This window comes from Hylaeus anthracinus, unplaced genomic scaffold (assembly GCF_026225885.1).
Source record: "Hylaeus anthracinus isolate JK02 unplaced genomic scaffold, UHH_iyHylAnth1.0_haploid 4, whole genome shotgun sequence".
Lineage (NCBI taxonomy): Eukaryota > Metazoa > Arthropoda > Insecta > Hymenoptera > Colletidae > Hylaeus > Hylaeus anthracinus.
The window spans coordinates 15878551-15903304 of record NW_026535289.1 but is presented as its reverse complement, the minus strand read 5'-3'; the positions used below and the strand labels follow the sequence as shown (position 1 = coordinate 15903304).

The 24754-nt window shown below is 40.5% G+C and overlaps 6 protein-coding genes and 1 long non-coding RNA gene across 15 annotated transcripts; 4 read left to right on the top strand and 3 right to left on the bottom strand.

Annotated features, from left to right (window-relative positions):
• The first annotated feature begins 378 nt into the window (after nt 1-378).
• Nucleotides 379-5953, top strand: LOC128894895 (DDB1- and CUL4-associated factor 11). Of its 2 annotated transcripts, none has more exons than XM_054156958.1 (10): nt 379-995; nt 1420-1528; nt 1602-1848; nt 1923-2069; nt 2154-2335; nt 2400-2492; nt 2654-2900; nt 2993-3148; nt 3260-3366; nt 3438-5953. In XM_054156958.1, the coding sequence occupies exons 1-10, from the start codon at nt 916-918 to the stop codon at nt 3591-3593; spliced, it is 1524 nt and encodes a 507-aa protein (XP_054012933.1). In that variant the 5' UTR covers nt 379-915; the 3' UTR covers nt 3594-5953. The 2 variants fall into 2 exon arrangements, with proteins under 2 accessions (XP_054012933.1, XP_054012934.1); XM_054156959.1 differs by having other exon boundaries at nt 382-995; nt 1382-1528; nt 3438-5950.
• Nucleotides 5954-6487: 534 nt separating this feature from the next.
• On the top strand, nt 6488-11030 carry LOC128894912 (beta-alanyl-dopamine/carcinine hydrolase). Its single transcript, XM_054157001.1, has 8 exons — nt 6488-6728; nt 7414-7551; nt 8490-8687; nt 8817-8927; nt 9069-9285; nt 9450-9690; nt 9796-9992; nt 10063-11030. The coding sequence occupies exons 2-8, from the start codon at nt 7420-7422 to the stop codon at nt 10182-10184; spliced, it is 1218 nt and encodes a 405-aa protein (XP_054012976.1). The 5' UTR covers nt 6488-6728; nt 7414-7419; the 3' UTR covers nt 10185-11030.
• On the bottom strand, nt 11013-13267 carry LOC128894915 (putative E3 ubiquitin-protein ligase UBR7). 2 transcript variants are annotated; one of them, XM_054157007.1, is made up of 8 exons: nt 12899-13267; nt 12499-12737; nt 12215-12403; nt 11976-12125; nt 11800-11911; nt 11521-11702; nt 11287-11446; nt 11013-11184 (listed from the first exon to the last, which is right to left on the bottom strand). In XM_054157007.1, exons 2-8 carry the CDS (start codon nt 12637-12639, stop codon nt 11033-11035), a joined length of 1086 nt encoding a protein of 361 aa, XP_054012982.1. In that variant the 5' UTR covers nt 12640-12737; nt 12899-13267; the 3' UTR covers nt 11013-11032. The 2 variants fall into 2 exon arrangements, with proteins under 2 accessions (XP_054012982.1, XP_054012981.1); XM_054157006.1 differs by having other exon boundaries at nt 12499-12657.
• A 162-nt stretch (nt 13268-13429) lies between these two features.
• Nucleotides 13430-15294, top strand: LOC128894913 (39S ribosomal protein L38, mitochondrial). The gene is made up of 6 exons (XM_054157002.1): nt 13430-13699; nt 13756-13908; nt 13994-14321; nt 14406-14564; nt 14647-14783; nt 14854-15294. The coding sequence occupies exons 1-6, from the start codon at nt 13561-13563 to the stop codon at nt 15144-15146; spliced, it is 1209 nt and encodes a 402-aa protein (XP_054012977.1). The 5' UTR covers nt 13430-13560; the 3' UTR covers nt 15147-15294.
• LOC128894899 (uncharacterized) lies at nt 15212-19783 on the bottom strand. Of its 2 annotated transcripts, none has more exons than XM_054156964.1 (11): nt 19642-19783; nt 18788-18977; nt 18239-18441; nt 18031-18135; nt 17751-17921; nt 17384-17632; nt 17147-17292; nt 16755-16901; nt 16394-16665; nt 15621-15788; nt 15212-15475 (listed from the first exon to the last, which is right to left on the bottom strand). In XM_054156964.1, the coding sequence occupies exons 2-11, from the start codon at nt 18888-18890 to the stop codon at nt 15372-15374; spliced, it is 1668 nt and encodes a 555-aa protein (XP_054012939.1). In that variant the 5' UTR covers nt 18891-18977; nt 19642-19783; the 3' UTR covers nt 15212-15371. The 2 variants fall into 2 exon arrangements, with proteins under 2 accessions (XP_054012939.1, XP_054012938.1); XM_054156963.1 differs by lacking the exon at nt 19642-19783 and adding an exon at nt 19187-19328.
• Nucleotides 18369-19310, top strand: LOC128894929 (uncharacterized). Its single transcript, XR_008461645.1, has 2 exons — nt 18369-18671; nt 19003-19310. It is a non-coding gene; the product is annotated as an uncharacterized LOC128894929 (long non-coding RNA).
• On the bottom strand, nt 19614-24589 carry LOC128894904 (locomotion-related protein Hikaru genki). Of its 6 annotated transcripts, none has more exons than XM_054156981.1 (12): nt 24417-24589; nt 23869-24144; nt 23336-23674; nt 22507-22589; nt 22261-22423; nt 21880-22062; nt 21612-21746; nt 21208-21351; nt 20868-21080; nt 20357-20575; nt 20093-20181; nt 19614-19909 (listed from the first exon to the last, which is right to left on the bottom strand). In XM_054156981.1, exons 3-12 carry the CDS (start codon nt 23475-23477, stop codon nt 19793-19795), a joined length of 1488 nt encoding a protein of 495 aa, XP_054012956.1. In that variant the 5' UTR covers nt 23478-23674; nt 23869-24144; nt 24417-24589; the 3' UTR covers nt 19614-19792. The 6 variants fall into 6 exon arrangements, with proteins under 6 accessions (XP_054012956.1, XP_054012957.1, XP_054012958.1 ...); XM_054156982.1 differs by having other exon boundaries at nt 23903-24144; XM_054156983.1 differs by having other exon boundaries at nt 23960-24144.
• Nucleotides 24590-24754: the final 165 nt, after the last annotated feature.

Genomic DNA, 24754 nt, shown 5'->3' with positions numbered 1-24754 from the left:
AACCGCGTATACATACATATAACGCGCATATACCTGATGGACCGAGTATGACCATGACCGAAAGTAGGGACAACTGACTAACTTGTAAAGCTGTAAGCCGTAAGACGAAAGACATGGCGACTATAAAAATGGGGAGAAAATGTGCGCGCGCGAGTCAGAGAGGGGCTGCGAATAAATAGGAGAAAATGAAAATAGACCAGAGTTACTTCGTCAGCCGATTACATCCTGCGCCTTATTTACGCGCAAGAAAAACAACTTGGCGACGATCGAGTTTACGAGTGGTCGATAAACAATTACAGGATCGATTATCCCCATCATTTATTAGAAAATAAACAGTTTTGATCAACAAATTCGGTTGCAAAAAACAATAAACATTGCTTTACGTTTGCTTTTATTATTATACCTATACGTGGCGTTTTCATTTACTTGGCCATTTTTCCAATTTCGAGATTCAACACAACAACGATAACACATCCATTCTATGCGCTCCTCGTCCACACAAACGGAATGTCACGTCACACATTCACTCACCGTCGCTATCCTATCCCTTCCCAGTTCCCATAGACATCCCCTCCACCGCAACGTCAACGCTCATTTTCTCCTTCTCGCTCTCGCTCTCTCGTGGACGTGTTTATTATAAACGCCGCACTATCGCTACAATCGCACCTTCGATCTGTTACAATTTTCTCGATGAGAACTTTTTCCACGTGCCATAAAAGGAAGATTTACGTATCTTCGTTCAGGTTCCTCTCCCCTTGCCTGCCTGTACGTCAACTTCTCTGGCGCAGTCTTCGTTTCTGTCATCGCCTCTGTTTCAACTGTCATAGTCGTAGTCTCGCTACGCTACGCCATTCAACCCTCGGACGTTTTCCTTGTTTGATTTTAGACAGTAAATAAGATTCGTTTGTTCGCTGCATGGGAGGCATTAATTCGCGGACTATGGACATCGAACATGATCCAGGGCTTGCCGCTGTCTTGCAATATTTGATACGCAGGTTGGTCGATTGTTATTTCCTTGACGAAAAATTGAACATCGTTTAAGAGTAGGACCTTTTCTCTGATCCGATTCGGATATTCTCTATACAATCTGTATCCGTATCTATATATTATATATTTCTACACACGTTCGTTCAATGAAATTGGACGGGAAGAAAAAGAGGAGAAGAATTCTAACCTCTCTACGTATATGCACCGAGCGAATATATCAACTTGAATTCTCCAAGCAAACTGTTTCCTTCTCTTGGAACGATTGTTCGTTTCGTGCTCGTTTCGCCGTCTTCTCCGAAACAAATTCATTAATATCTCTGATCCGTCTTACGTTAGTCTTCCAAGCTCGTACAAAACTCCTAACCTTCTCGATCCATCTCTTCGACTTCCACAGGAATCGAGAGTATAACTCTTTTCGTTCCATCGTTGCAGCGGCCAACTGCACATCATATCCTCGGATCACGATGACTCGGACGAAGAATATGCCGCGAATTCACAGCCGCCGAGAATCACATCTTTGCCGAACACGTCCAGGCTAGATGTTCGTTATTTTTCTATACGCGACACGATTGCTCGCGGATGTAGTTTTACGTGGTATGTTTTTTTTTTTTTAGAAAAGTGAAATAAGTCTCGCCACCAAACTAGCATCTGGATTTATTAACGACATTGATAAATCTAACCTCTCCGTGACGTCGATGATTCAAAGAAGAGCTTTAGGTCTTGGTTTCAGTACGGGAGAAAGATGCAGAATAAGTAGTAATTTTCTGCCCAATACCCTGCAACCGGTAGCTAGATATAACGCCAAAGCATTTTGTGGTTCTTACTCCAAAGATGGAAGATTTTTCTTGACTGCTAGTCAAGGTACGTTTCCCCGAAACCCTTGTATATGCTTTGTCTCTTTTGTACGTAGTAGTGAGATACAATTTTTTTTACAGATAAATTTCTGCGTCTTTATCAGACGCATAACGGAGATTTTGTAAGATTTAAAACGATTCCTGCACGAGACGTTGGCTGGAGTATTTTAGATACAGCGTTTAGCCCCGATGGCAATTATATCGTTTATTCGAGTTGGTCGGAATATTGTAAGTACAGTTTATCCATCGAGAAAACTTGTCCGTTAATCGCAGATACCGTCCGACGATACACCACTTATTCTTCCTTTTCAGTACATCTGTGTACAGTTTACGGAGAATCGGAGGTACAAGAATCGTTGCCGCTGTGTCCCGAGGATCGAAGGTTTTGCGTATTTTCTCTTGTATTTTCTAGCGATGGGCGAGAAATTTTGGGTGGGGCGAACGACGGTTACCTGTACGTCTACGACAGAGAATGTCAACAGCGTGCCTTTAGGGTTTGTATATAATGTTTTTCCATTCATTTTATATACTTATTACTTGGTGCTTGTTCATTTTTAGATCGAAGGTCACGACAACGACGTAAATACAGTTGCTTTTGCTGATAATACCTCCCAAATTTTATATAGTGCTGGTGACGATGGCCTCTGTAAGGTATTTTTTTCTTTCTTTTCTCACCTCTATAAACGCTTTTTATTCTTTTCCTTCTTTTTTTGCCTTGCCTCCGCCTCGTTTCGCTCTCTACCAACAACGCATTTATGCACACTTTTATTTCGTTTCCCTACCAATTTATTGGCATTTTTTTGTTTATTCAGGTCTGGGACAGAAGAACGTTAAATGAAAGCGATCCACATCCGGTTGGAGTATTGGCTGGTCACATGGATGGTATAACGTATATCGATCCACGTGGCGACGGTCGATATCTCATCACCAACAGTAAAGACCAAACTATCAAACTATGGGATGTTCGTGCATTCTCTGATCATAACGGTGAATTGAATACACGCAAGGCTGTTGCGAATCAAAACTGGGATTACCGATGGCAACGTGTACCGAAACGACGTAAGTAACGATCAATCGAGCATTTTTCGAAATTTCGTAATTTCGTAATTTCATTTTTTTGGTTTTTTCGTTTTTTCGTTTTTTCGTTACAGTCTACAAAGCGAGAACTATGTTGGAAGGTGACACCAGCGTTATGACCTATCGTGGTCACTCGGTGCTTCAGTCTCTGATACGATGTCACTTTTCTCCTTCCTCCATTACCGGTCAAAGATACATATACACGGGATGTGCTGCCGGACGAGTAATAAGTAGGTTCTAATTTTTCTTTATAATTTTCTTATAAAGAATATATATATATATAGGCAAGCGCGCGCGCGCGCGTGTGTGTGTGTGTTTACTAGTTGCTATACTGATTTCAGTATACGACGTATTAACGGGTAGGATAGTCAGTACTTTGACGGGACACAAAGCATGCGTACGCGACGTTAGTTGGCATCCGTTTCATCAAGAGATCGTCTCTACGTCTGTAAGTATTAAGCATGGAAAATACGATAAATCGCATCGTTTCCATAAATATACACGTAATTGGGATTTCAGTGGGATGGTGCGATTGTACGCTGGCGATACGCTGGGAAAACTAGCCTCGACGACTCCAATTCGGAAGAGGAAAGCGACGCGGAATCACCTCCGCCTACTTTAAGAAGAAGCGAACGAATAGCTGCTCAAAGAGCGAAACATGCGGCCGCGTGTTGAGTCGCGTAACGACCTCTCTACCGGATAAAACTGGATGTTCTCGGGATTTCAGTCTTTTCGTTCCTACGAGGAGGGAGTTAATGCTCGACACTTGTTGACAGGATATTTTTCTAATCGATGACACTTTTATTCATCGACGTTCGAGAGACTAACTTTCTTCTACAAGACTGAGCTATTATCAAACGTACACGCCTCTAAGGAATCAACGTTGTGATATTCTGGCCACCTCGACGATGCGTCATTGGAGAGTGTCTTTAAGATGACAGTAAATTACACGGTACATAGCACTCAGAGTGAACGACACATTCTCGTAAAACCAGAGACCAACACACTTTTAACCCGTTATCGAACGATACTTGATTCTTTTCCCTTTGAATCGCTTTTATTTTTTCAATAGGATCCTAGCGAAAAATCCTCTCTATCCTTTTATGAGAAAAATTACATACGAGTAACAAGAATCCTCTATTATTATTTTGTTTAATCTTAAGGGGTATCTTTCTCCGATCAACCGGAATACATATCATTTTAATTGTTTGCAGCCGGTTCTAGTTCTTTTTAGTTGTACAACAAAATTTTTATTACCAAAAATGTAGCGTCAGCGTGCACAGCGTGTTAATTTTGATGACAGCGGACAGGAGCGCGATAGGTTAAGAAGAGAAAAAGAGTGTTTTCGACGGTTCGACGGTTCGACGGTTCGACGGTTTTTCAAGTTGATTAAAAGTAAAAAGGATCATACGATAAATTATCAAGTATGTATGTGGTCTGTAAAGTACGTTTAAACATTGCATACAAACTCCCAAATATGTACATACACACAGATAACTTACGATATGTATGTGTGCGTGTGTGTATAATATATGTACATGTATACACACACATATATATATATATATATTTACATATATACATACGAATAAATTGTTAGATAATAATAAGGCAATTTTGATGTTTCATCGTTCGTTTCGAGAAACAGATTCGCGTAATCCTAGTATATTTGGTACCTCTTACAGATGGAACGTTAAGGTTAAAATAGCCGGTGAAATGATTGAAACATTTCCAATGTTTTATATTTGATGGTTTGTTAGTCTGACTACTGTTGTTTGGCCTTTGTGTAACACGTGAGAACGAAATCGGTAAAGGTTCTTATCGAGGAATCCGTAAAAGAGACGCGAGCTCCCGTTTCTATCCATTTACAGTCGCCATATATACGCGTTGGGAAGCCAAAAGAATGGCTGATGATGCGTTGTGGAGCGTACGGGGTTTCATCGTATCCGTGTCTCGACACGTAATTATATTTGGCTATATATATATATATATATTTTTTTTTTTTTTTTGTCACCTGCCTTCGCCTTGTTTGGGGTATTTCGTTGGCTCTGTTACGTTCCTTGTCAAGGTACAAATAGAAAATTGATGTAGTAAAAAGAAATGACAGAAAACAGAGTTTAAGAAATTGTTAGAAAGGACAAAGTATGAGTAGCAGGTATCGTCGATGGACTGACAATCCGAGCAGCTGCAGCCAAGTTTCCTTTAACGGAACGCAACAAAAACAGATGTAAGATTACGCGATCGTAATTGCGTGCCTACATCTGGAATAACTAACAGACAAGAGAAGATCGTTGATTATCGATAGCGATAGTATTTGCGATTCGTAAAGGAGACGGTACATAACATATAGATACGTATAATATGTGTACGTACGTGCAAATACACGCGACGCGTGACACAATTTTAATGTAAATATTGAACGTTTAAATCTCGACTTGATTAATCGTAAAAGATGTATGTATATTCATATGCGGAGGTAGGAAAAGATGATAAGTCCGTTTTGAAAAAGGAACAGACGAAGCTGTATCGTTATCGCATTATAATTGCGTTAATGCGATAACGCCGTCAGCATTGATACATTGCTCTATTTAAATTTATTTGTTTCCGCTTTCCCGTCCCGATAAAGATAAAATTTAGTCTACAAGACGACAAAACGTATAATATTATTGACTGCACGATGTACGTTTTCCTTTAGAGTTTCGATAGTTTAGCTACGAAAGATCGTGGTATACCGTACTGTTTTTATTTATTTATAGATCGTGGGATTTCACGAGGCAGTTAATATCGTATCGTATCGTAATATTTGACCGATGTTACGTCGCGTTAAATTAAAATTCCGACGAAATTGAAACTTGGCGTCTTGGAGAATATCGTTATTTTTGTAATAGTTTCACATGTCGTATTTTTATACATATATCGTAATTAATAGGATATCACGATTAGATTAAGTGGAAAAGAAAAAGAAAACGATGCGTTGTATGATATACGTAGGAGAGACCTAGTGAAAAAATCGAGCCTACGAATTAGGCGACTTAGATGTTTCGATAAAAACGGGAGAAAATGTGGTAGTAATTGCAGCCTGATTCTTATCGAGGATCAAGGGGCGCCATGCAAACGCGTTATTCGTTACTTTGACAAATGAGTAACGAGTAAAAATCCCATCGTTAGGAATAATAAATTACTTTTTGCTTTCGACGAGTTTCTTGCTGTTTTCATTTGATTAAATATATCAACTGACCGAGAATGGAGCTATGATATCCCTTACTTTGCATCGTAGATTTCTTTGAACGTCAACTGCTGATGACCGAACGACGCAATGTTCGATTCGAGACGATTCGATTCGATCGATAGATGCATATGCTTATACATACAGTATATCGAATCGGAACGAATACGATGTTTGAAAGAAAGATAAGGGTTCGCATGGCGGTCACGCGATTGCTGCTGGTAATGGTAAAGTACAATACATTTCTAAACGGAAGGTCAGGTAATTCTTTCCCCCTGGAGGTGACTCGCGACTATCTATGTCGCACAACTCGGCTAATCGATGGAAGTCGATAAAAGGTAGATTAGACAGACTTACAGTGTTTGTAGCGGAGACGCCGATCGTGAACCGTCAGTTGCGCGACGTTCATCGCGGTTTCAACCACGTCTACGATTATTTCTTTCCAATTATTTTCCTTTTTTTTTTTTTTTATAAATGTTCATATTTGGATAGTTGATATCGCGACACGTGCAACCTATTCACACGAAAAGCGTAAAACCGTCGCGTTAAAAGAGTGAAAGATTCACGCGTCCAAGTAACCGCAGGTATGTTTGCCGAATTCGAATTCGAATTCGAATCCGAATCGCGCTCTTCGCACGGCATCGTCCACTTTCTGTGATTTTTCACTCGCGTTTCGCTTATCGAGATACGAATTACAATGTCCTTCTGTTTGTTCGGGATTCGTGAGTTTTGACTAAATATTAATGCTTCGTATACGAGTTAAACATACGACATAAAATTGAAAGAAAATAGTCGAAACAATACACCGGTCGCTGTATGTATTTAAAAAGGAATCGTATCGTTTGGTGTTTATCGGGCACGTTTCTAATCATTAATTCCGTGTGTTGTTGGGCATCTTGTAATGTATGGGATCGCGAGTTATCGTCGGTGATCATTTTTGTATTTTCTAGCGCGCGCAACGACATGCGTGTGCCTAAACAAAGAGAGGAAGAGAGATACCGAGCAAGCGAGCGAGCGACGGCAGAGGGTGGGGGGGTACGTTGTATGAGAAAAATGGGATTTTTAACGATACTAAAGAACAAGATGTATAAACGTATCGTTGCGACGTATCGAACCGCATTTGAATGATGTTTGAGAGAAAAGGACAAGTGGAAAAGATAACGGCAACGAGTAAACGCCGCGTGTAGCGAAATATTAGCGAAATTATGTGTAGTTGTAACGACAACTGCTCTCGTTAACGATAAATTTATCTACTGTAATTCGAAACAGACGAGGATGGTTGATCAAAGTATGACTACGCTGGAATATTCTTCCGAGAACATGATCGAGTCGAAGAATATTGGGAGAAGGCAGACAGTTCCCGTAATTCATACCAGAGGCACTCATTACGACATTGGCTTCGATATCGTAAGAATTCAATTTTTTTAATTAGATTCGTTTAAACGTTGTCGTCGAATACTCGTGAGTCGTCTGTTACGAGTACCACTATACGACGTACATACGTATACATACATATATGTATATGTATATTTCATTGTGAGAAATTACATAATTAACGGGCAGGATTTCGAGCAGCTCTTACCGATTCTTATTTGATTTACAAACGATTTCACGATCGATTCCGCCTCTCTGTTCCAAAGGAAATCGACTACTTTGGAGATAAGACGAATGCAAAGTGTGTCTAAATTTGTTAATTACATCCCGTCTGTTTACTTTCTTAACTAGACGTAGGTATGTATGTACATATAATCGAACGCATCGTTGCGTGTCAACTGAAACGCGTAACCGGCAACTTTTCAATTTCAATCTCATGCTCGAGGTAACCAGTTCTCAGGATTTCTCACTTTTCGATCATTCGTTTAATAAGGACTCTTGAAATGTGATTTCAACGATTGATTTTTTCGCGCGTATATACGTACATACATATGGAGGATCAAGGGAAGCTAAAGAAGGAAAAAGAGAGGAAATAAAGAGTAAAGTAGAGTAGAGTCGCAACGAGAGATCGAGAGATCGAGATACATGAGCTGCGAATCGTTCTCGCACCTTGTTTCCAAGAGATTGAATACGTTGCGCAACGTTACTTATATAATACATGACTCCATACGGTGGTGTATTAGTTGTTCGGTAAAATGATATATAGCAAGTTTTTCTAGCAACAGGTTTCTCGCGTTTTCGCTGAAGGGGCTTCGGTCAACGCAACACTCCCGCGACACTTGATTTCGTTTTCGGCACATTGAATCGATGATCGACTCGATACTCGATACTCGATACTCGATATAACGAGGAACGAGTTTTGGAACGCGAGCTATTAACAAGAGAAACGTAAACATATCTTTTCCCATTAGGGCCGTACATTTTCCGGATTGATTCAACGGTACGTTAACGTATATCGACCGCTCAATGAAACGTACTTACCGCTTTACGAGACCGCTGTTGGCAACAAGATTTACCAGGAAACTCTGAGCTGCGTACAACAGCAATTTCCCGGTTACCTTAGGGAAATCCAAGGAACGTCCGATGGAGCCAACGTTCCTTTTCATAAGGTACGGTCGATAGCGTCGACTAAAGTCGATATCGATCGCTCGATTTTCGATTAGGATAATGTTATAATGTTACATTTAGATGCGACGCTAAATCGACGCTACATCGGAAATTCTTTTCTTGTTTCGCAGCTGTTTTTGATGCATTTGGACGACATTGTACCAAACGTAGCAAACGGAGGAGCACAAGGGAACGAGTTACCGGTCGGTTGTTCGACCATTATATGTAATCAGCCAGGACAGGTAGATAAGCGACCGAAATAACTGTTACCAACCAATTATTATTTATTATTATATTTATTACCTTTGCGTTCGTATTCGTGGTCGCAAACTTGCCACTTTTTTTCTCAACGAAATTTTCATTAAATTCGAATGTTTAAACAGGAAATTTTAGGACATAACGAAGACGCGCTTGGCGAAACTTTAAATTATTGGTACCTGGTTTCCGCGCACGTGCTTGAACCAGGCTGCAAAGAGGAAAAATTCACGTCTTTGAGCTATGCCGGCTTTTTGCCAGGATACACGATGGGTTACAATTATCACGGTCTCGTTTATACCGTCAATACTCTTAGCGCTGCGAATCTGAGGTCCGGCAAAACGCGTAAGTACATTATCCTATCCGCGAAGCCTTCTCACAATCAGACTACATGTATACATGTATGTATACTAGTCTATACCATTTCAGCGTGTCAGACTTCTCTATCGCGTATCGTATGGTTATGCGTTACTTTATGCAACTTAAACAACCGAATTTCCGTTAAGCAGCTAGGTACTTTATAACCCGAGGCTTACTTGCCGCTGAGAATTATCTGCAAGCTCAACAAATTTTGAAAAACGACGGTTTCGGTGCGGCCGAAGGATTCTCGGTAAACATGACGTTTTTAACGCAACAAGGAGACAGAATGTTTCACAACGCCGAGATCGGTCCATGCAAAATCGATGACACGCAATCCCAATTGAACATCTTAACCATCGGTCCTGGAGAAAATACCGCCCACTGTAACAAGTGAGTAAACCAAGGAACGCGCGCAAACATGTTTTACCGGTACTTGTACTTGTCCGCGACACCCATTATCCAATCGGTCTACCAAAAATCCTACCGAATTTTCAGATATCTTCGATTGAACATTCCAGAAGTCCAAGGTATCATTATAGACAGCAGCGTAAAGAGAATGGAGACGATCTGTAAGCATCCTCCCGCGAAATCTCGCGAGGATGTTGCAAACATTCTGAGCGATCAGACGGACAACGAGTACAGAGTTTATCAGGAAATTAAACCAGACGACTATGTGAAAACCATCGCCACTGGTACGCGTTTTTCGTATTATTATTACTCGTCGCCTCTATTTACTTATCGATCGAATCGTCTTTCTATCAGGTATCTTTGACTGCGTAAACAGAACCTGGTCCATTTACACGGACAAACCAAATTCTACGGATCCGATACTCGTGATACCTTTGGAGCTGCACAACCGCGAGACGACCAATTCTACTTTGTAAACTCGAATAAAGTTATCTGCCTTCCTTTCTTCCTTCCTTCCTTAAATAAGGAATTTAATCGACTTTATCGACAATTATACTTGCTTTCGTTTCGCGTCAACTCGCACACTTGTTTGCGTTTACGTGCGATACTAGTATTCGATGTTTACGTTTCCTCGTCACCACACTCTTCGCGTAATTCAATTTCACCGTTACCTTGAATCTCGCTATTTATTCGTTGTTGTTTGCGTCGTATAGCTTCGATCCAGTGCTAGATCCAATCCCCGGATGCGACCCGGGGACGTAATCGTCAAAAAAAAAAAAAAAAAAAAAAAAGTAAATTTCATTATTTAACCTACTGTCGGTAAAAATGAATAGATTGTAAACAAATTTAAAATTGTATACAAAATTATTCAGATACACTTTTTCAAAATCCGAAAAGAAAGGGATTATCAATCGAAAACAAAGCTTACGATGTCAACGTAAAATTGGCCTTTCGATCGAATAAAAGAGTGGAATCGAAACGGATCGTACGATTCGAGGTTTTACAAAAATACCCAAACATTTTCCTTCTTCTTTTTATCACAAATACCTCACGATTAATTGCAAGCTACGCGAATAACTTCGATATATTAAATACGAATCAATGATAATATTAATATCAATATCACTATCAATATCAATATCAATAATAATAATAATAAGAATAAGAATAAGAATAAGAATAATAATATGATTATAATACGACATCGCGAGAAAAATTGTCTATGACTGAATGAAAAATACAAAGAATGAGTAGTGTAGTTCGTAATGAAAATACATCGACTTTTTCTGTAGAAAACAAATAAAGGATACTTGATTAATTTATTTCAGCGACAGTATGTCGGTACCACGACTTTTGGCCGCTTTTTTGACTCCATTTCTAAAAAGAATTCCTTTATATCTTCCTCTCGTACCACTTTTTTGTTTTCAGCAAATTTCTGCAAGTATTGTTTCAATCGCTCCTTCATATTATTGTACTCTGTGTACGTAACATGTAACAAAGAAAGAAACGAAACAACAGATATAAATAATCACTCGCAACGGAAAACGATTCGTCGACAACGTATCTCGATCGCCTTACCTTCGATGGCTGTCAGTTGTTCGACGCGACCTAAAGAAGCGAGAGCCTTCATACCTTTTTCGTACCGCGATTCTTGACTGTTAATTTTACCCGCTTCTTCGTAAGCGTGTACACTATCGGTTGGGTCGAGAAGAAACGTAACATTTTTCTCTTGATAAAGCTTAAGAAAATACAAGAAATCGATTAACGGTACGAAAAGAAAAAAATTCAGAGTAGGTAAGGAAAAAGCCATACCATCGTGCAGGTCTTACACGTACAAAGAGCAGCTCTCCAGCCTTCGGACCAGAAACAGCTGCCTTTCGACGACACCTTGTTTACAGAATCCTTTCGTGGCATCGTACATCCTTTAGGCTGGTTTTCGATGTCGATACATTCAACTTGCGTTCCGGTCGATGAAATTTCTCTCTTCGCAAACACTACGATACAGACGAATGAATAATGTTAGAGGTCGTCATCTAACCGATCACGAACCAAAACAACGGTAGTGACGGAATGCTCTCTCTTAATAATTACCCCCGTATTTCGCTGCATAATTCCAAAGAAACTCATTTTTCCGCATACATCCAGCGCAAATCATTTCATCGTAAGCTCCGTCTACCGGCATGCCTTCTTCGCATTCTAGATGCTGTAATAATTATTCGAAATCAGATTACGGAAGCTGTAATGAAAATGCACGGTAAATGCATTACCATGGAATGATACCAATCCTCGCAAACTACGCACTGCAGCATTTCGTCGTTCACGTTGTCCTCTGGATCTGGATACGGTCTCTTGCAAATGCAATAGAGCCCGTCAAAGTTGTGATTGTAACGGTTCTCAGAGTTTGCAGAGTCTTTTGCCTACAAACGATCGATTAGAATTACAAGCATCGAGTACCAACGAAAACGTCTAGTTGTAACAAAAGATAGAAATATTATATCAAACGTACCACGTCCAAGTTACACTTTTGTCCTGCGAATTTAGAATTGCCGCAATCGCACCTGAAATGTCTTTTGGTATAAAGTTCGACCAATTCGTGACCTTCGTGACAATGAAAGCTGCAGGCCAGGCAAACAGCAGCTCGTATCGATTCTGGACAACACGTTTTGCAAGCGTAAAGTGCCTGCCGCGTATATCCCTGAAAACATTGAAGAAACGGTTCGACTAAACTATTTATACTTGGATCGTATCTGACATTGATAATGTTAATAGTTGATACTGATATAACGAAACCTTGCTATAAGTGCAATTCTTGTCATCGGATGCGCCCAAGACTGCATAAGCGTCTTCCTCCAATTGCTTTTCCTCCCGTAGTACATCCAACATCGTAACCGAGTTGTCCTCTTCGGTCGTTTCTTCGATTTTATCGGACATTTTCTTCGTCTTCGGACGCTAAAGCCAACGGATCAAAAATTGCGTTTGCTGCAGGACTGCGCGAATCTCATTGGTTCTTCGTAACCCGTAACCATAAACTTGTGCTTTGTTTATTAGTTTATTGTCTTTCAGTATTTAGGCTTGAAAAAATATACTTGAAACGCTCGCGATCGAAATACAGAAAATTTCGATATACACCTTTCCTTATATTTATGGTAATATGAAATTTGTTTGTAACAATACAAGTTGCTATACTTACTTTCGATGCCGTTGATGTTGACAGATGTATCGAGAGATGGCAACAGATGGCAGGCACAACGGCACCAAACGGCACTTGGTCAAGCACAGTCAAGCGCAATCGTACCAGTAAACCACAGTTGACGTAAAAAGTTGGTAGAAAGTTTGTAGCGCCGCGTGGGAAAAATTCAGCCAACTAAAATGTCGAGCGCATGCGCTTGTATGCATACGTGTATACGCAGTAGCGGGTTTTTTAAATTGCTTTAAATTGTTTAAAAGAAAGGAAAAATTATATGTTCCGAAACGACGGAAATCCTTTCAACTGCGTCTACACTTTGTCTGGTTTACTTTTTTTTTAAATAATTTAAAGCAATTTAAAAAACTCGCCACTGTATATACATCTATGCATACACGCACATTCGCTCCACATTTTAGTTGGCTGAATTTTTCCCACACGGCGCTACAAACTTTCTACCAACTTTTAATACGAGAGCTTAGCCTACTGCTACTGGTAGTAGCCACTAATTGGCAGCATTACCGCTATTGCCAGTGCTGCTCAGTGCTCAGTGCTGCTATACTAGCAACGGCAATAAACACAGGATCGGGCTAAACGAGACTGCAACTTTGATGGAAGAATTGTTAAATCGTTAAATCTTCTTAATACTTGTTCAGAATTATTCAGTCATGTCGAACAAAATTTTTCAAATATACGCTAAAGATTTTCTGCCGCGTATCAAAATTCGTATAGAACAAATTCGACATGGACATCGTATACGAGGGAAGCCACCGATGATTGCTCGTACCCTAAAGCAGCGACTCGAATGTAAGCAAAGAACGATGTTTGTTAGATCGACAAATTTCTAATAGCATTCCTTTTAGCCTTAAACAGAGAGGATCCAAAAGTATCGTTTAAAGTAGACATAGGTTTTGCCGTACCAAAACCGTCCAAGGATGTCAAAAAAATTTGGTGGACTAAGAGGACGGCTATAAGATCGGATCCCGAAATGGAGAGACGATCGAGAAATAGATCGTGTACGTAGCAAATGTACCATTCTAATAATATGCGTACGAATATTATACGACGTTACAACAATAATAACGTGTACATCTTTTGTAGTGTTTGTCGATTTAAATTACGTAAAGGAGAGTTGGTTAGAAACGAATAGTCCGTTTGACATTCGTAGAATCGCCGAGCATTACGGAATTTTTCAACATCTGTTCGGCGATGCATATTTTGCACCTGTTGTACCATTACAAATTAATTATAATCTCGACGACGATAAGTCTGTTGGAGTACATAAGGGAAATGTTATAAAACCTAAAGAAGCGTGCAAGCCTCCAGTCGTTGAATACAAAGCGCAAACGGGGACACTATGGACACTGGTAATGTCTACGCCGGATGGCAACATGCAAAATTCAGAGGACGAGTACTGCCATTGGTTTCTGTGAGCAAACACGATTCTCATCATTTGCCAACGCGCGTCGAAGCGACCGATAACACTAACGCTCAACGATACTTTTTATTTCAGTGGAAATATTCCTGAGAACAAACTGGAATGTGGAGAGCAAATAATGGATTACTTAAGACCGATTCCAGTTAGAGGTGTCGGTTATTATCGGTACATATTCGTGCTTTATAAGCAAACGCGGCGTATAGATTACACGGAATACAAAAAGAATCAACCTTGGTAACTCGACAATTTCGATAAAGAGAATAATAAACTATCCGTTCTTGTCATCTTTAAATTACATTGTTTATATCCATCGTAGTTTACAGTTGAACGAACGCAACTGGAGTACATTGGAATTTTATCGTAAACATCAGGACCATCTTACTCCGGCTGGTTTAGCATTTTATCAAAGCGATTGGGATCCCACGGTGACGGAGTTTTATCATTCCATGTTAGGTGTGTATCGCTATCGTGATAGTTTCAACTTTTACAAATGTTATACGCTTTCTAACTTGACCCTTTGCAGATACGAAAGAACCGATATTTCAGTATGATTTTCCAAAACCGTACATCAAACCGCAGAAATGGTTTCCATTGAAAGAAGCATTTAATCTATATATGGACAGGTACAGAGATCCCAAAGAGATAATGAAAGAATATCTATTAAGAAAATTAAAAAACGTTCATCCTTTTAAAGTACCAAAACCACCTCTGAAATATCCCAATGCATATGCTCTCGACAAGGATCTACCCTCTTGGCTAAAAACGGAAATGAAAAAGGAACGTTTGGGATGGGGTCGAGTTAATGACTTGAAATGAAATAATGTGTTATAAAAAAAAAAGAAAAAAAAATATGAATACATAAATAAATAAAAGGAATGATATAGCACAGTTACTACTACTATATACGATACAAAGAGTTTTGTTAACAAATTGTGTATGTATATCATAGGAAAGACAATCCAGATTTGCTTCGTAGACTTTTCTTAAATTAATCCATACCGTTATTTAATGATTTGTCAGATGAATGAGAAGAGTAAGACATCATTCTAGTCGCAAATAGGTTTCTACGGCTTGTTTGCTTCTTAACTTGATCTCGGCACGTGTTGGTATCGAAGAATCGATAGCTTCATGCTCGACAAATAAACCTAACGAATGCATCGTATAAAAATGATGTAGTCAAAAGAGTAAAGAGATTCTAATTTTTCTCGTGGTATCGTTTACGATCGTTGATGCGCTACACATCCGCGATACAACAAACGATACGTACGTTTATCTAACGATTCCGCTTACCCGTTGGCTCCAATTTCTGGCTGTCGAACTTTAATCTCGAATGATAGTCGGAGACGTAAGTTTGATATAAATCTTTTGCTCTGTCTTCTCTATCTTTGTCAAATTCGAAGTTACTCATACCAAACAGTGCTCCTACTTTTCGACTTACGGTCGATAATAACGCCAAACCTATATTTATATATATATATATACACATATACATATACAGGGTGTCCGAAAAGTCGGGGAGGAGCCGGAAATGGGGGGTAGCTGAGACGATTCTGAACAACAATTTCCTTTGCAAAAATGTCGGATGGGGCTTCGTTAAGGAGATATTAAAAGAAAACACCGACCAATCAGAGCGCGCGTAGACCGTTCGAGCGGACGCGGTAGCAGACGCTGACGACCGCGCATGTACGCGAACAAGCGACTCGACGTGCATCGAAGGACATTGACACTGCCGCCTAGCGCGTAGCCTTCGCTACCGCGGCTGCTCGAACGGTCTACGCGCGCTCTGATTGGTCGGGGTTTTCGCTTAATATCTCCTTAACGAAGCCCCATCCGACATTTTTGCAAAGGAAATTGTTGTTCAGAATCGTCTCAGCTACCCCCCATTTCCGGCTCCTTCCCGACTTTTGAGACACCCTGTATACATATATGCGCGCGATGCGAAGGTGTAAAAGAAAACTATATTTTGGCTTGGTTAGACGTGTTTGTACGAATGGGATTTCGCGGTATTTTGAAATCTTTCTTTCCTATTAATTCAACTATGCTAACCATTTTTCGGTGTTTACCTTCCGTTTCCATTTTTTCTATTACGGGTAAGTAGAGCTCTAATTCATTCGTATCATCTTTTTCGTCCCTCGTTGGCCTTTTATCGGTTTGTTTTCTTAGCATTTTAACTCCTCCCCTTCTCACGCAAACCAACATGGCCACCATACTTTGTAACGCAGCTCTGATATCCATTAATAATTCACCATGATCTTTCCTCGACTTTCTGTGCTCGAGTTCGCGTTCTTTTTGAATCGCGATTTGTTCCAGTAGAATATTTCTGTCCGCGTCGTATCTGTAACCGAATGAAGCCGTGTTTTGTCCGTTATCCAACGTTAACATTAACCTTAACGATCCAAAGCGTAAAAGTATAGCGTTACTTACTCTTCCACCCCTGCCACAAGAGTGTGTTTCACTTCCGCGAGAGTGGACAATGCGTCGTTCTTCTGATTCAACAATGATTCGCGTTCTTTTATGTTACGATCAAATTGCTCGAGCAATCGTGTTCTTTGTTTGGTTTGGTCCTCCAGTCTAATCGGAATATACGAGAACGAAAGAAAGTTACGCGACAACGATCGGCTTTTGTCCATATACGCTTTACGAGATCAGCAGTCCGTGTTCTGATATCGAAATACTTTGAATTCAAAACAAGAGAAACTTTCCATTTTTCTATAGCTTTTTCATCTCGTGTTCGATACTTTTTATCACTTTTTATGTACGGCCGGGCACAAGAAAGTTTTGGGGAGAACGTTTTCTTAAAAAATAAATGGCAATACCTGGATAGCAATTCTCGATAAGAACGTACAAGTAGCGATTCCTTAACTTTATCGAATATTTTTTCCAAAGATTTTATTTGCTTTTCTAGCGTTGGGTTCGATGCATTCGCAGCACGCGCAATTCCCACGGTGAACATTGTTTCACTCTGCGACGTACAGATTAAGCTTTAGGTTTCTTTGTTTCGACTTTGATTCTTGTACAGTTCGATTCGTATCACGTAGCTGGTAGCAACTTACTTCGGTTCGTATCAACGATTGCGCAAACGACCATAGGTCTTGGACCTGACCGCGAGCGAGGGTTAACGTACGTTCTCTTTCCTTCATGTTATCCCAAACTTTTCGAGTAATTTGTTTACATTTATACCGGATGTCATCCGACTGTTCGACCGCGAGTTGACCCATTATCGTTGCTTCGAATATTATTTCGCATTGATTTCGCCGATCTTGTTTCAACGCGTTCAACAGTGCTTCGTGGTGTATAGCATCCTGTCCAACTCGAAATATATTTACATCGATACGATAAATCCGATATACTATGTATACTATACTATATCTAACCTATACGCGTAATCGCCTCTAACTATAATATTTCATCGACTCGCACCTTTTTTAAGATTCCAAGCATAGAAGCGTACGTTATATTTATAGCCTTTGCTGCATTTTGTTTCGCAGTAGATTGCTGATAACGTGTAACGAGTTGTTGCTGCGTTTGATCCTGAGCCCATGGTTCTTCTTGTTCTTGCGCGTAGTCGTTGTATAGTTCCGCATATTCCAACTGTATCACGTAGATCACGTATCCTTACAATGTTATGTAGTACAACCAAGTACACGTGTAAACGCAAACCAGCATTTTAGCATTAACGTGCGTCGCGTTACGCGATTACCTGTAGTTCGAAACATCGCTTCATCTTGTTTCTTTTCTCGTAACGAAGTTTATCCAGTTGACGACGTTTTCGATGATTCTCTTCGTAAATAGAGTCGTAAATGTACTGCAAACGTCACATTCCGATAGTTGAAAGTCGTTCGATCGAACAACTACGCTTCATCACCGACACAACAGACACCGGTAATCTTGCAATAATTTTCGCTTACCTTTACTTTGCAGCCATGCCACTTGAACTGCAAATCTTTCCGATCTCGCAACAAACTGTGCGTACGAGTTTTCGCGATTCCGTTCACCGTTTCGCTTACGATTCGACGATATCTCTTTACGTCCTCTCGGAATAAAGTCAATTGCCAAGATATTCTCTTCTTTAGTTTCGTAGCGTCTTGCGTTCGTAACTTCTTTTCGCGACCTATACACGCATTTCGGGACTCACTCAATTTTATTTGCTAAACAGAACGAATTAAAAAATGTCTAGAAAGAAAGAATCAAACAAACAAAACCGAAAGCACAAGTAAAAGTATGGAAAGATATAGGTATACGGCCAGAGAATGAGAGAATGCGCAGCATAGACGTCTAAGCTAAGCTCATTAAGATTCGAATAACAATAAATTTTCCATACCAGCCAGTGGAACGATGGGTGTGAGTATACCTATTATAAATTATTACTACTTTATTACATGTGTGTCCGTAATCCCCATCACTCCACTTGTTGGTGCATGGTTCGTAGTACGTGGTACTATAGTATATTGTCCAACCGTGCAATTTTAGAATCCCTCTATATTGCTCCAGTTTGTCTTTCGTTGACCATCTTTCGTCCTTTATTCCACGAGATATCTCGGCTCGTTTACTGGCAAACATTTCGCAAGTATAGCACGCGAATGCGATTTGTTTTTATCACGGATTACTCGTCGCGAGTCGTCCGATCGTTATACAATAGAATGTTATCTGAAACGAGATACTGTGTTTTCAGGTACGAGGTCAAAGACATTTGTCAAGGAAGTCGATAAGAATTTTTAATCTTAGAGAATAACGTAACTTTATTTGACACGTATAGCTAAACAACTTTGAAAAGACCCCCGCGGAAGACTAATGCGGGAATCTTTTAAATTCTTAAGCTTTATATGGCTACATCTATATGTATGTATATCACTTACAAGGAAAAAATTGCGAAAATCTATGTTTTTAAATGTTGGGATGATTAGGTATCGTTCAATCTCTGTATATCGCGTTCATTTATTGCACATACGTGTATCGATTAATGTATGTATGTAGATTGTAGATTTTGTACGCTTTCATTCTTTTCCTCCTTCATTAATTGTCTCGTTTTCCCGTTTACTGCGATAGAGCAAGGGCTAGAACGATAACGATGACGATGACGATGATGACGATGATGATGACGATGACGATGACGATGACGATGACGACGTTATGGTCATTAAAAATGTTTATTCGTCGTTATATATTCGATGGGTCAAATTGGTGAGTCTAACCTCGAGCCGAAATCATTCGAAATGTTCGTCAATTGTTTCGAGTAATATCAAAGAAAATGTCGACGAATGGTAAAATACGAGAAACAGAAAGCTCGATTGATATGTACGTAACTACGTACCGTTTATTTCACGACTATCGAATAATCGATATCTTGCATCTCAGAACCGTGTCTGTATACGATGTATGTACATATCGAACCTTGACAGAAATTTGAGAAAATTTAATAAAAGATCGATTTTCAACATCGATCTACTCGGAAGTTGTTCGTTTTAAACATCTTTGTACGATCTGCAAGGAGGCGGTGGCGCACTCCAAATACCGTTTTCTCGACACGTTGGTTTTCGAACAGGCTCCAGGGGTGTTACGTATCCAGGCGAGCAGGTTACCTAGTGAATAATTGGGACGATAGATAAATTTGCTCAAAATCGATGGGTTATACGTATACATGTATCGTATTCGAACTTGTGTACATAATTCCGTTTGATCGTAAACGAAGAAACGAAAAAACGAAGGATTTATGAAACGACACGTATTTGAGTTTTCTTTCGTTGGACTTGATGTTTCGTTACCTGAATGTTATCCCCAGGTTTGTACCAATACTTGAGTGGTGCGATTCGTCCATGTGGCGGATCGCCGGGATAAGGACATCTCACTTCACCTGGAAATCGAATCGAGCTTGTTGAAATCGCTTTCGAACAAATATATTCGATTCGATTCGATTCGATTCGATTCGATTCGATCGTGGGAAATTTATTTGATATCGACATCCATTGCGGATATTATGAAAAGCAGGAAAAATACGAGTACGATTCGCAGAAGAAAAGAAAACTTACAAACTGGCGACGAATGAGACCAGGTTCCATTTTCGGTACATATTATAGAAGCCTTGCCTAAAAGTTCATGTCCCGGTGAGCAAGCGAATCGAACGAGAGCACCGACTTTGTACACACGACTCCGACGATGTTGTTTTCTTCCCAAGGATGTGTGCTGCCGATGCATTTGCTCGATAATATGTCCACTCTTTGGTATCGATGGTGCCGGACAGGTAATTTCTGTATAGAACACGATGTCGCCAGATATTCTTATATGTACCTATACGCTAGGAACTAGAAACGAACCTTGGCTAAACTCGACGAAAAATGTTTATCGAGATCTAATTCGCGCTACCCACAACTCGTGCTGCATTTGGTGAGAAAAGAAATGTATACAAAATTTCCGTTCAATTGAACGAAAGTGATATATCGTACGGTAAGCGATTGGATTTATGTTTGGTATAGGTAGCCTGAGCCTGACGTACGGTACGAGTAGAAACTATAAAGACGAAGATGAGAGTTGTCGGCTTACCCGTACAGCTCGGCATATCTCCACTCCACGAACCATCGGCTTTGCATTCTACGCTTTGCGATCCCGATAGCTTCTGTCCCCACATACAAGCGAATACAGCTTTACCGCCAAAGGTATTATTGTACTCGACAAGTTGTAGCCATATGTCGGTAGATGTGTTAATAGCTGGACATTTGATTGTCTCGCATCGTGGCATATCACCGGACCATTTACCTAACAACATAGGTCATCGTCGTCAGAAAATGGGAACATTGCAACAAGTATGTCGACAAGTATGAGTCGATGATTGTGTTTCCTCGAATATCGATTCAAACTCCAATTCTTGTCTGCGATCTCTTACCGTTGTATTGGCACGTTATACCAGCGGCACCTTCTAGCCTATAGCTGGCAGGACATTCGAAGACTGCTCCGTGACCCATTCGCGCCCCTTGGATCTTTCCGATCAACGGTGGTTCGGGTAGGCTTAAAACTGGGCATTGAACATCTGTAACGTTGCAAGGTGAAACGTGCAAGACTAACGATACGTGGGCGCGTTTCAATTTCCGATAGGCTTGCTGTCGGTATCGCGCTAAACACATTTCACTTATTATAATAATGTATTGAAGACAGAAATAGAAGCGCAGTTCCCGAGGTAGCAGTCAAAGGGTTAAATAATTTTGTCAACAATTTCATCCTCTTTTGTCATCTTTTCGTTTCCGAAGAAAAACCAGCACGTAACAATAGTCGCGAAAAAAAAGAACTTACCCACGACGAGAACACGGATGGAATTTGATAGTCCACGTGGTGTAGAGCACGTGTAGACACCCGAATCTTGAGCTTTCGCGTAATATATCGATAACCGATACTTCCAATCTCTCTCGCGAGCGGCGATCGCCCATCCTGCAACCAATCAAAATACATTTCATTTCAAACGATCTTTGATGATTACGATGCAACGGTGCCCGGCTCTAATTTTTCGATCAACATCGACGACGACGACGACGACGACGACGACGACGATCGATATACTCACCGGTCAAATATTGACGAAACGTCGAAGTCCAAGTCCATTCTGGATTACCAAGTTTCCTAGTGAATAGACACTCCAAATGAAGAATGCTCCCCGGAAAGACTGCAAGAGCACCCGACGGTTCGACGGCAGCCGAGCCGGCTGGTAATCCAAACACGATCGTTGGCGGCACATCTTCTGTTACTCCTCGAACAATCACCAGAGGAGAATGGCTATACGAGGATTCGATTCTTCTTTGTTGAGACAACTTTAAACTTTTGCAATCTTTAATAATAATTCCCTCGTCGAATTTTATAATTGTATATCGTATTATTCCAACAAATTCGAGTCTTCGATTTTCGACAAAGTTCAAAAGCCAACGACTATCTTCGACTACCTACTCACCGGTATAATTTGAGATTGCGGTTGTCGGAATGCAGGAGGGTAGTTTTCCGTTCCAACTCGCGTTACGGCAATGCAGCAACGAATCACCGACGAGTTTGTATTTACCCAGTTCCCTGCATCTTATCGTCACCCGTTCCCCATGCGGCACAGTAATTTTATCTACCTGATAACAAACAGTCGAGCATACGCATACATGTATACTCGCGCATCGCGAGTACTATAACGATGGGTGTTGTTATCACTTACGGATATCGCGATATTCTTGTAGGTAACGATCAAAAGTGGATGCAGACCTTCGAGTTTGCAACTTTGTTGAAATCCATCAGTATCTGCGAGTAAATTATTACGGTAGGTATACGCAACGCTAACGAGAAATCATTCATGACCTAGATCTCGTTTAATAGGAAAACTTATCCACCGCTCAACTTTACATGCTGCGAAACGAAACGAAACGATACGACACGCGTGTGGTATACGAAAAAAGATATTTTATCGACACGACGCCATTTCGATTTTATATAATTACAAAAATGAAAAAGAGACGCATTTACTTTGATCGTTTCGTTAGCAAAACGTGAATCATCTATTTGCAACTTGTTTCGTTATTTCTTTAATTTATATACTTTAACGCGCATGCTCGTCGGTACGGTGCTTCACCAAATGGTCGATAATGGTTCCGATGACTGCCCAAATGCCTTCTTATCGATCCGTGTTGTCACCATATAAAATACGATTATCTTCTCGCTACCAGCGGTTGTACAATTATGCAACGTACGGTACAAAACTTTGACAGTATACAGTACTATTATTACGAATACAACTACCAGATTTACTTTCGTTCTCTGTAAACGTAGTGTTACGCGCGCGCGTTTTATTTGACATACGCGTGTATACTGTACATACAAAACAAACACCGCTTTGCGCCCTTACTTCTTCGAATCGATTTACAACAGCGAATGCTCTTCGTGTTGTTATTATTATTGTTATTGTTGTTGTTGTTGTTGTTTGTTGTTGCTGCTGTTGTCGTTATATTGTCATGGCCGAATGAAAAAGACGATCAAGTCGGTACACGCACCTGCTTGTTGTTTCGCATTGCAAAATCCTGCTGTAGTCAAACCGAGTAATAAAAGAAAACATCTCGTTGTCAGCGTCTCGTGGTGGTACGCGCTTTCGAACAATTTCCAATTTCTTTTTCTTCTTTCCGTCTCGATGGACATACTGTTCGTTTTTGCATATCAGAACGAAATCTTATTCGGATCACGGTACTGGAAGGCTGTTTCGACGCAACCGTTGCATCGAAAATGGTAGGAATTTTTGTACATCGGACAATCGCAATCGTTCGTCTTCTCTTTCGCCATTTCGTTTCACAAGCACGACAACTCGCGTGTACTCGATCGCCAAAGACTCGAAAGCACTGGAACACGCAAAAAGAAATGAATGGTGACATCCGATTGACTGAATGTCGGCGTCGGCGTCGGCGTCGGCGTCAGCGTCGGCGTCGGCGTCGGTCGACCGAGAAAACGAACCAACGGAAGAACGTATGTGCGTTTGTAAAATTGACGACCCGACGGCGACGCCGACGACGAGAAGACCGCGCGTTTGACCGACCGACGATTAACGGCACGGCTACGAGGAAGGTTACCGCTAGCTTCATCGCTAACGTTCCTCAACGACGCGTAAGCGTATGTATGTAACATACCACCCACCCACCGCCAAAACTATGGGGAGAGGAGAGTTATTACAAGGTGAATTGGATACACCATTTCTGGTTTACTAGTAAACGCGCAGGCGTTGCTGCCCCGTTGCTGTTGTCGTTGCCGTTGCCGGTGCCATTGCCGGTGCCGTTGCCGTTGCATTATTCCTTTCAATTTAGAACCAAACTACCTAAATACATAAATACATACATATATTCGATGTACAATACATATAATATTGCTCATAATTTAACCGATATCTACGCAGACGTGTTAAACTTGGATACAAATATGCGAATGTACAAAATACAAAATAAAAGTGATCGTACATGGATTGTTCGGAACGAGTGGTAATGCATATAGGGCGGTATTTGCATTATAGACGATAAAATAATATTTATTCTTATCTTGACGTGGTTAGATCTAGCGATGTGTAGACATACAATACGATGTTAATGATACCATGTAATTATCATTGCAAGTCTAATCTTTAGACTAACAATCGACAATTTGCGTATCTATGTCGTGCGGAAGAAGACATAACCCGAGGTGCAGCTCCATTGGCTCTATAGTCACTGATGATGGTCACTTGTGGTCACTGGTAACTTTCGCATCCAGTCGTTTCCCAGTGAAAACGAGTATTGCTGTGATATTACTATACTGCATTTGGCCAAAGGCATATTTACACAGTTTAGTTACGAGCCGGTTGGTAGGAGACACCACGAACGTTTCAACTAGCGCCTCCTGCTATTCTCGTGCCTAACTAAAACATCAATTTCAATAAATTCTAATAAATTCCC

Coding starts and splice junctions, on each gene's coding strand:
- LOC128894895 (XM_054156958.1), top strand. CDS start 916: ATGGGAGGCATTAATTCGCGGACTATGGACATCGAACATGATCCAGGG. Junction 996..1,419: donor TTGCAATATTTGATACGCAG/GTTGGTCGATTG, acceptor CCATCGTTGCAG/CGGCCAACTGCACATCATAT. Junction 2,336..2,399: donor GTCAACAGCGTGCCTTTAGG/GTTTGTATATAA, acceptor GTTCATTTTTAG/ATCGAAGGTCACGACAACGA.
- LOC128894912 (XM_054157001.1), top strand. CDS start 7,420: ATGGTTGATCAAAGTATGACTACGCTGGAATATTCTTCCGAGAACATG. Junction 9,691..9,795: donor AATACCGCCCACTGTAACAA/GTGAGTAAACCA, acceptor CCGAATTTTCAG/ATATCTTCGATTGAACATTC. Junction 9,993..10,062: donor TGTGAAAACCATCGCCACTG/GTACGCGTTTTT, acceptor TCTTTCTATCAG/GTATCTTTGACTGCGTAAAC.
- LOC128894915 (XM_054157007.1), bottom strand. CDS start 12,639: ATGTCCGATAAAATCGAAGAAACGACCGAAGAGGACAACTCGGTTACG. Junction 11,703..11,799: donor TTATGCAGCGAAATACGGGG/GTAATTATTAAG, acceptor TCTGTATCGTAG/TGTTTGCGAAGAGAGAAATT. Junction 11,185..11,286: donor ACAACTGACAGCCATCGAAG/GTAAGGCGATCG, acceptor TTACGTACACAG/AGTACAATAATATGAAGGAG.
- LOC128894913 (XM_054157002.1), top strand. CDS start 13,561: ATGTCGAACAAAATTTTTCAAATATACGCTAAAGATTTTCTGCCGCGT. Junction 13,700..13,755: donor CCTAAAGCAGCGACTCGAAT/GTAAGCAAAGAA, acceptor CATTCCTTTTAG/CCTTAAACAGAGAGGATCCA. Junction 14,322..14,405: donor GAGTACTGCCATTGGTTTCT/GTGAGCAAACAC, acceptor TTTTTATTTCAG/TGGAAATATTCCTGAGAACA.
- LOC128894899 (XM_054156964.1), bottom strand. CDS start 18,890: ATGTTTGCCAGTAAACGAGCCGAGATATCTCGTGGAATAAAGGACGAA. Junction 18,136..18,238: donor GGCATGGCTGCAAAGTAAAG/GTAAGCGAAAAT, acceptor TGACGTTTGCAG/TACATTTACGACTCTATTTA. Junction 16,902..17,146: donor TATCGAGAATTGCTATCCAG/GTATTGCCATTT, acceptor TATTCCGATTAG/ACTGGAGGACCAAACCAAAC.
- LOC128894904 (XM_054156980.1), bottom strand. CDS start 23,477: ATGTCCATCGAGACGGAAAGAAGAAAAAGAAATTGGAAATTGTTCGAA. Junction 21,352..21,611: donor CATCCGTGTTCTCGTCGTGG/GTAAGTTCTTTT, acceptor GCAACGTTACAG/ATGTTCAATGCCCAGTTTTA. Junction 21,081..21,207: donor TATAACGTGCCAATACAACG/GTAAGAGATCGC, acceptor CTATGTTGTTAG/GTAAATGGTCCGGTGATATG.